Source organism: Chiroxiphia lanceolata, chromosome 1, assembly GCF_009829145.1.
Source record: "Chiroxiphia lanceolata isolate bChiLan1 chromosome 1, bChiLan1.pri, whole genome shotgun sequence".
NCBI classification, from domain to species: domain Eukaryota; kingdom Metazoa; phylum Chordata; class Aves; order Passeriformes; family Pipridae; genus Chiroxiphia; species Chiroxiphia lanceolata.
Window position 1 is genome coordinate 61,818,436 of NC_045637.1, and position 9,285 is coordinate 61,827,720.

Below are 9,285 nucleotides of genomic sequence, written 5' to 3' on the forward strand. Positions count from 1 at the left end.
TTGTTAGCTGGGTAGAATGGACATTTAGCAAAATTAGTATTCCAATTTTTTGTTTCGCCTAATTCCAACTGTGCTCTCCCAAGAAACCACGGTATTGTTGAACTCTGGGATCACTGTCACAAGGAACAAACAAGCAGCCTGTCTTACGCACCCCATACAAAACTAAAGCGATTAAACTGCATGGGTTGGTTCCTGTAATATAGAAAATTAAACTTAAGGATCACACCGCTGCTGACACTTGAAAAACACTGTATGCAGCCACTCAGGCACACACCTTGAGGTTTCTTCTAAGAGAAATCAGAATGAAGAAAACCAAAATTCCTAAAGCAAGAACTACATCATTTGCTTTGCTAACCAAGGTAACTGTGGCCCTATTCTCATTGCTGTGAGATGATGTCCAAAATGACAAATTAAGAACAAAGGGTGGCATTTAGGTTTTGTAAGGTCTTGAATGTTAAAGTTTCAGGGGCCTGGAATTTGTTTCCTATCTCAAGCTTCATGTGGACCCTTGGTATTATATCTTACACATCATTCAAAGAAGAGGCACTTAAAGCTGGGAAATTTTCAGTGATTTTAAGAGGTGTGGTGGTTACTAAATATTTTAGAAAGTCTTAGCATTCTGTAGAGCAGCATTTTCAAGATATTTCTTTGTAATGTATGGCATCTATGAAAGTGAAGTTGGAGTTTCCATGTGGTGTTCTTCTGGGGTGCTTCAGATTAACTTGCAGGAACTTATAACTGAGGAAGTAAAAATACCCATGTACTAATACAATAGTATGCCAGTAATTCCATTATTTCTGGCAGGTACTTTCAAAACATAGAACCCACACAGAACACCTTTGCCACTGATCTTTGCTAACCTTCATAAACATTTACATTCTGTACATTTTCAGTGTTTGCAATGGGGGACACTTAAGACGTAAGACACTACCGAAATTCAATTCATAGGATTTTCATAAATAAAACCAGTCATCTTTCACCTAATTTATTTAAATTCCAATTTTTTTCCAATTCCAAACAAAAGCTAAATACAAGTTTTAAACAGGTAAGCACTAGTTTTATCCAAAGGGAGCAGGCTTATGCAGTTTTATTCCAGTAAAGTACTCAACCCTTAAGCAGAGCCTTCTTTGTCATCAAAACTATACAGTAGTCTTCCTTTTATAATTGCACAATCTTAAAATGTTCTGCCAGAACCAACTTTTGACACTCCAAACACTATTTTACATTGGTTTATAATGTCTATTCCAAAAGAAAAAAAAAACCAAAACCTCAATGGGTTTTCCATAAGAAATGTTTTAGAAACCAGTATTTCCTGCACAGTTCACCTGCAAGTTTACAAGTCTCAACTCTCAAGAAAAAATAATCCTCTACCAACATTGTTTCTGCAGCTATTATTTTACCTTTTTTTGAGCTGCTTTAGCAACTTCAGACTCCAGGTCTGCCTCATCTGTATAAATGCATCCAACTCAAAAGAATACCTTCATACAGTTATACAGCAACTTGGGGAAAGAGATCCAAAACAAAAGTGCCAGTAAACTTAGACATGGCCAAGCAAAATAAAAGAGGCAAAAAATGCCTACACATTGAATGAGATGCATTTTTTTTAAAGAAAGATTTCTTTCCCACATTTACGTCCTACTGTAATAGCCACTTTTTCGTTCATTAAAACGAGTGATAGTGCTCTTCGATACAATCATTAATAGCAAAGCTATAAGGCTTTTATACCCGTTACATTCACTTCTCACCCTCCAAATACTGATGGTTAACATTATAGATGTTAGGGGGCATGACCAGCACAAATGGGAACACCACCACAAATGATCACCTTGTGCTTTCGGATACATTTGTTTCAATGTAGAGTCCCTTCATTTCACATTTTAGCAAGATGCTGATGCAGTGCAGAAGTGTGCAGAGCATCCTTTCTTTCACAAGGTCCATGCAGAAAACATCTAAAAAAAAATTGCAAAGTTCTGAGATACAAATGATTAAAAAAATCCAGGATGATCAAGTTTCACAATGTATAGTGTTCTGAACATGAGTCCGTTTTCTTCTAAATTCTGAAAGAATAAAGTGGTGAGGAAAGTGAAAATCCACTGCTGCACTCTGTGATCTTCCCCATTTTGCTGGCCAGTATCTTACTCTGGCATGTAAGGACAGAGGTGATCCTCTATGGTACCAACCGTCCAGTGAGTGAGCTGCTCCTGTGGCAGGTACAGGCAGATGCTGCATAACTTGAAGATTGTAGCTTTGTTTTTTGGAGTCTAGAGGCAAAGAAAACCCAAAGAAAAGCTATTAAACCTAAAAGTTAACTCAGGACTAACAGGCAGACCCCATAGACATTTAAAATTCACTGTTTCATACATATAAACAGCCTGAACTTAAAATTAGTCTGCAACCTCTAATGAATAAAATGTTTTCGCTATTCTGTTCATTCTTCACTTGAATAATTTCTGTATTATCACCCAAATCAAAACAATGTTTTAATTTTTCCAGAACACTTCTAGGTCTATTTTAGAACGTTAATTCTATGTGAATGCATCTGCGGCTCATAGTTAGCTTTTGCATGTATGAATCCTATTTATAGCGTAACTTTCCTCTGAAACTGCCAAAACGCAATCATGAATGCGTGATCCATTTTTCTACTTGAGTATTTTCCAACAAAATCATTGATGTTCCCAAGTAGAAGAAGCTTTTTCTGATTAAAACACACTTGTTAAGATGAAGACAAAAGAAGCTTACCTGCAAGTGCTGTCTGTCAATGAAGAGAAACACTGACTGGTTAGGGTTGTTGACAACAATTCCAGTCTTGTCCTTTCGGCTCAGAACATGCAGAAACTGTTTTTCATAGTCACCATGATGAAATTCAAACTTGGCCTACATGGTGTGAGGGAGGGGAATAAAATATTTAAGATAAAGCTTGTGCAACCTATTAATTTCCTTCAAACTGGGGCTTAACAACCACTTTAGTTTCTCTCCTTTTCTGATCTGTGAAAAGCAGAAATTGGGGACCACAGCAATGACATACTCGAGTCTTGGCACCATTTAAAGAATTCCCTAGTTTCATTCTGCCAACACTGACATTAGTCATTGCAATGACATATTAACAATTCAAAGGTACAACTTTAACTGCAGATATAACACCCAATTTACCTTGTTGTTGTGGCAGAGCATCCCTGTGCATCAATTTCTAGGGAAAATTATAATGCAAAGGTTCCATCCATCTCAGACCCTCTTTCGTTCAACCAAATACAGCAACTTGGGATGCTCACAGAACCTTAATGACACCATCATATTTACACAAAGATTCATTTGTACTAAGAGGCTAATCCACTTCTACAAATACAAACACACTGTGTGCATTTCTACATACATTTGCAAAGATCCTTCGGAAGCTTAAATTTTGGAAGGACTAATATAACAGTGCATAAAGACAGGACGCAGAATTTGGCATTCAAAACACTGACTTCTTTATTAATAAAAATAGCATACTTTCTAATACCCACAGAAGTCACATACCTCATCAGCTTATTGGTTAAGGTGAGCACTTATCCTCCCCTCCAAGAGTGAGTTACTTATTGAAGTTAAAAACCAAAACCAAATACCTGAACAGGCCTAAAGGGTTCATCAGATCCCTTCCACCGAGAAAACAGGAGACAGACTATCTTCTCAATATCATTGCGAGGCCATAGAATGAAGTCCATCTCCTGGGTACAGCCGATCACATCCTGTGAATGGTAAAGTTCTGTGTTTATATTCCCTTCATTAATCAAAGACACAGATAAGCAAATTATCTATACAGGCACACAAAATTTAGAGGTGGTACTTATTAGAATGTTTGTGTAATTTTCCATTTGTATTACTCAAAGCACAACTAAAGTCTTCCTTGCCTTCCACTGAATTTTAGTATCAGTAGCCAGTTAATGTAAATTACAAATTTAAGAAAACATTAGCAAAGACTGTCTACCTTCATTATTCATAAAGCAAAACCACTTAGTTGTACAACAGGAGTCACTGTAAGACTTATAAACACATGCCTACTAAAGGACAAACAGGACAAGAAGATACAATTCCCAAGGCAAACCTCTGAATGAGACAAATGAAAGGTAAAGCTTAAGCACTATATATTTAAACAGTTTTTAAAACACATATGCTCTTGTTACCCTTCAAACGAGACCCCATAAACACATCGCTGCAGAACCCTCACGCTGCAAATGTGGTGAGAAAATAAAAAAAAGGAAGGACTAGCCTTAAGATTCACAAAGAAAAGCACAAGTGTTGAAAGACTAAGATTCAGCAAGAGTAAAAAGAAGACCTACCCTGCGCATAGACTGGTAGCGGGGTGCATGGAGCTGTACTACATCCTTCTGCAGAAGCTCTAAGGAACTTTCCAAAGAATAGCTGGAATCCCGCACACCTTTCAGGATATTTTCTTCATAATTATTGGTCATGACTGGTATCACTTCAGACACTTCAAAAAGTGCTGACTTTTTCTTCTAAAAAAAACAATAAAAAAAATCACAGATTACATAAAGACTACAATCCTTTCTAGGCAACTAGAGGTAACACTTTGTTTTGGGATTTGTGATTTTCTGTATAAATGTATAAAGTCCACATCACACAAGTTAGCACTTTGACAAAAACCACACTAAAACTTACATGCAAAAATTTATAAATGAATCAGACTAACAACTTTTTATAAAAGTTGAACACATTTTTGTAGTCTCCAAAGATTTGCATACTAATCTTGCAAACATTACAGCTATATCTAAACATTAACAGAATTTCTGCTTTATCAAGTAGAGTACATGGCTTTGGGCTGACCAAGAGCCCTCTGCAAGGTTCTCTTTGCCAATCAACACCTTTTTTTCCCCCCTTTTCAATTTTTTATAGTTGACCTTTTATGAAAAGTGAAATCTTTCAATATCACATTTGGTGACAGCAGGTGATTGAGAGCCCATCTGAAGTTAACTATAAACTATAATCCTCTCAAAGGAGGTCTATTTTAATTTGCTAAGTAACTTTTGCACTCACTATAAATATTGCAGTATCTCTCAAGCAAGGCCAAAACATTATGAGAACGTGAAATAAGTTTTTGCTGTACATAAAATCACCTGAAGTTGTACTTCTGTTTCTAACAGCTTTCTTACAGCTCATGAGAAATCTTGAGCTACTTAAGAGCTACATAACAGACAAAGTATATTTTACCAAATAATGCTCCACTCCCCCCTCATCAGAACATACACAGCAGGCAACTATTTGCTGACCAAGCTAACCTGAGCTAAACTCCTACTTTAAGCAACCTGGTATGGGATGGACATCTTCAAGTTCACTATGCTATAAGGAAAGAAACTTGCAACAAATTTCTATAAAGCAACCCAACAGTTGTATGAATGCTTCAACTAAAAGCGTTAAACTTGTGTCATCTAAGAAAATCTGCTGGCACGGTTTAAACATTCGTATCTGTATTACTGTGAGTCAGCACCCAGAAATTATATCCAAACACATCCACCTCTGCTTGTACTAGGACTGACAAAGAAAAGCAAATTGATCTCATGAATTTTAAAGATTTTCAAAGCTTTGCAGGAAATAGTCTTCATTAAAAATATATCATTATTGTAGTGAATGCAAAAAAATTATACATTTGAGAGGATTAAACAACTTCAGTCCTCATCTACGTGCAGTTTGTGTATTATGTACTCTGTTGCCATTTCCTTTTATCTTCACTTCCTCGTCATTTTTTCAGCACATTCACTTCCTAGAAGCACCTACTTTTCTTCACCGTCTGTGGATGGAAACTCTCCTACAATTTTAGGCCTGTAGCTGGCTTTAGAAATATCACCCGGCTCCCCACCTGGATGCACAGCGGTAGAGGCAGCCAAGCAAATGGAAATTTCCTCTGCGCCCTCCCCACTCCCTTTCAAAATGGTAGCAGCAGTTTCACATGTGCGTGCGCACTTGGGCCATTTCCACATCCCATTTTGCGACTCCTCCCTTCAACTGCCAGGTCTTCCCTTCTGCTTTCACCAGATAAAAGCAGTAACTCGGCAATCGCCCCAGCCAGGTCTCCCTTCACAACTCAGCTCCTCACAGCGAACAATTGTAAAAGTTAGGGACCAATTAGAGTTAACAAGTTACAGTGTTAACTTTGAAAAATATCTACCCAATACAGAAGTTACCAAGTAACCCCGTAATGATGCACTGGCACCCTCTGCGTTACAAAACTACAGCATACAAGGAGCCAAAATGGCAAACACGAGCTAAGTAAATATTACAGCAATTAGCAATTAAAAAAATAAATGTTAAAAAGTCAATGGAATCTGTCCAAGATAAAACATTTGATGCAATCAGACAGCAAGACTTTGCACAGCACACTTAACACGCAACAGACAACACGGAGAGACACATTAAAACCAAGTTACCTTGTCTTTGAACACAAAGGCAACGTACATCTTGAAGTCAAACTGGTCAGCTAAAGATTCTTTTTTCTTTCTAAGCTGAGCACGAAGTCTGTTCAGAGCTTGTTTCTTCCGGGAGTTTGGGTCCCCCATTTTGTAATACAGGTGGTACTAAAGCCTTTGGAAACTGTCGCTAAACTATGGGCACCTTTTCGTAAGACTCAAGTACAACAGAAACAAGTCGTTTGATTCCTGCTAATACGACTGAATAGATCAAACGCTAATGAAACCCAAAACCGCACCTCAGGCAATATTTTAAGAAAATGTCGTATTGGAGGGGTCAGGAAACAAAGTGAGTAGTTGTCCAGCCATGGCTGGACAAGAGGTTTTACAATAAATCAAGAAAAAAACCCGAAGAATTTTAAAGACAAAAATTTGAACAGTTTAGCCGCAGGAATAATGGGGTAAGAACAAAAAAAAAAAAAAACCCACAAAAAAAAAAAAAGCCCCAAACAAATCTTATCACAATTTATGTGAACAATAAAAAGCAACTGGCACAAGCCCAATCCATGGGGGGTACTTTTGCTCTGCTTACAAAAAAAAAAACCCGAAGCTGAAATCACAAATTGCGTTTTACCCCAGCCAGATTCATGACTCTACTGATTATTATTCTCAGCCTTCCACTATTGCTATGTTGCCCGCCTTTTTCTTTAGAATTATTACACTTGGTGGAGAGCAGAGAAAAGGGTGCAAAGGAAGAGTGCACAACCCGGGAAGTATGACATTTCTCTGCCAACAACAACAAAATCAACTACAGACAACACAGCGCTGGTTCGCAGGGGAGCAAAGAGAAAAGACAGCGGAGTCATTTCTAACTTCATCCTGCTCATCATTGCCCTGAGGCTACTGCTGCCAAAGAGGAGAGGGATCATGATAGCCATTGACAAGGGGCGGATAGGGGTTCAAAGGACAGTATTATCTCACCTAGAGACTAAAACCCGAATCGGTGCCCCAAACCCAGGCTCCCTAACACTGGGGGAGCCCTACATCCCCCGACACCTCATACACTCCCTGGGCTGCTGATCCCCCGGGGATCCTTTTCTCTCTCTCTCTGCTGCTGCGAGCACAGTCAGCCGAGGCTGTGCATGGCCGGCGCTCTTGGCTTTCCCTTCGGCCCCTCTCTGCAAACAGGGCGGCAGCGCCCGGGGCGGCGGGACACCCACAGCAGCACCGCGTCTCTCCCCTCTCACTTCATGGCCACGACTCGGAAAACATGGAGTGTTTTTCTGCTCCTGCTTTTCAGTGTAAAATTTTTTTCCGAGGTTTGTTCAACTGCAAATCTGCGTTGCAATTTTAAACCTCTAAAATACCCACCCCCCTCTTAAAAAAAAAAAAAAAAAAAAAAAAGGCAAATCCCCAATTATCAGGTTATTTTCTTCCTCTCTCCAGACATTTTTTTCCCCCACCACAGGTGTTTGATTAGTTGGGGTTAAAAAGTTTTTAGGTTAGCAAATTCGTCGGACCAGGTTAAGAAGAGGAGGGGGGGAAAAAGCAGTCCCCTCCCTTCTCTGTCTGGAGAGAAAGGAAAAGAAAGAAAGGAAAACAAAAACAAAACAAAAGGAACCCCTCCCGAAACTTCCCCCCCCCAGTTAAGCAAGAGACTGAGAGGCTCCGATGAGAGCCCGGGGCCGTGGCCGCTCTCTACCCGCAGCCGGCGGGCGCAGGAGGAGCAGTGGAGGAGGAGGAGGCGGCGGCGCTGCTGGCAGCACGGAGAGGAGCCATGTCAAGATAAAGCCACGAAGCCGCGGAGCCCCCCCATCCCTGCCGCAGGGGACACGGTGACCGGGCCGCCCGCTCTGCCGCCGCTCGGCCCCGACCTGGTCCCCATAGTCTAGCTCAGCGCCCCGGGGCCGGGGAGTGGGGAAATGGTGGCGGAGAGCGGAAGAGGAGAAGAGGAAGAGGCGAAGGTGGCGGCGGAACGAGGAGGAGGACGCGGTCCCTGCGCTAGCGGCTCCTACGGAGGAGGGCGGTAGGCGTAGAAATCCCGGAGCGGCGGTGGAGGAGTACGGGTACGGCCGGGAGGAAGATGGAAGGGCTGAGGAAAGCAGCTCTTCGCCCAGGCGTCCTCGGAGGCGACGGTAGGAACGGACGAGAGGCTGCGGAAGCGCCTGCGCCTCGGCACACAGCGAACGCCAAGCGAAGCTGCGCGGCCACCACCGACCCCTCAAAATGGCAGCGCCTTAGTCACACAGGCGCCGCCCTGACCGCTCTGCCGGCGCGTACCAAGCGCCTGCGTCTCCGGGAGGGGAGAGGGGGGAGGCGCGATCTTATGCTCTCGGCGGGAGGGTTTAGCCTCCGTAGCAACCAACAAGCCTTGTCGGAAGAGGCAGAGAAGAGAGTACAACAGCGGCTTTGAGCATCTCCGAGCCGTCACCACACCAGCAATCTGGGTCGTACTTCCATGCTTTTCCCTCTTCCCCCGTCACGCCTCGTGTAACTGCCCGCGGGACAAGTACCCGGATGGGGCTGCTCAACGCCGTTGTCGGAGGGGGAGGCCAGGGCAGGGCAGGGAGGCAAAGAGGGAGGGAAGGAACACCGCCTTACCCCCCCCGCCCCGAGGTGGTATCGGCTTGAGGGAGCTCCTCTTCCTTCATCTCCGGCAAATGACTGTTACCGAAATTCCCCCTGTCCCAAATTCCGTCACCTTAAGGAAATACCTAAACTTGTTTCAGCCTTAAGCGTGGTGATATTATGGGTAAATAAGTCTTGTAGTGGCACATCTCGTGTCGTTTAATCCGCCGCACGCATGCAAAGTAAAACTGTAAGTAAAACAAATATAAAAGTCCAACGAAGCTGAAGTATTCGAAACTGAAATGGCAATGGGCTCATC

General features: G+C 42.0%; 1 protein-coding gene across 1 annotated transcript; it reads right to left on the minus strand.

The window, feature by feature from the left end:
* Positions 1–969: 969 nt before the first annotated feature.
* On the minus strand, positions 970–8,636 carry C1H6orf62 (chromosome 1 C6orf62 homolog). Its single transcript, XM_032676323.1, has 5 exons — positions 6,420–8,636; positions 4,317–4,493; positions 3,603–3,725; positions 2,740–2,874; positions 970–2,261 (listed from the first exon to the last, which is right to left on the minus strand). The coding sequence occupies exons 1-5, from the start codon at positions 6,546–6,548 to the stop codon at positions 2,136–2,138; spliced, it is 690 nt and encodes a 229-aa protein (XP_032532214.1). The 5' UTR covers positions 6,549–8,636; the 3' UTR covers positions 970–2,135.
* Positions 8,637–9,285: the final 649 nt, after the last annotated feature.

Coding starts and splice junctions, on each gene's coding strand:
- C1H6orf62 (XM_032676323.1), bottom strand. CDS start 6,548: ATGGGGGACCCAAACTCCCGGAAGAAACAAGCTCTGAACAGACTTCGT. Junction 3,726..4,316: donor GCTACCAGTCTATGCGCAGG/GTAGGTCTTCTT, acceptor TACCATTCACAG/GATGTGATCGGCTGTACCCA. Junction 2,262..2,739: donor TTGACAGACAGCACTTGCAG/GTAAGCTTCTTT, acceptor CTTTGCCTCTAG/ACTCCAAAAAACAAAGCTAC.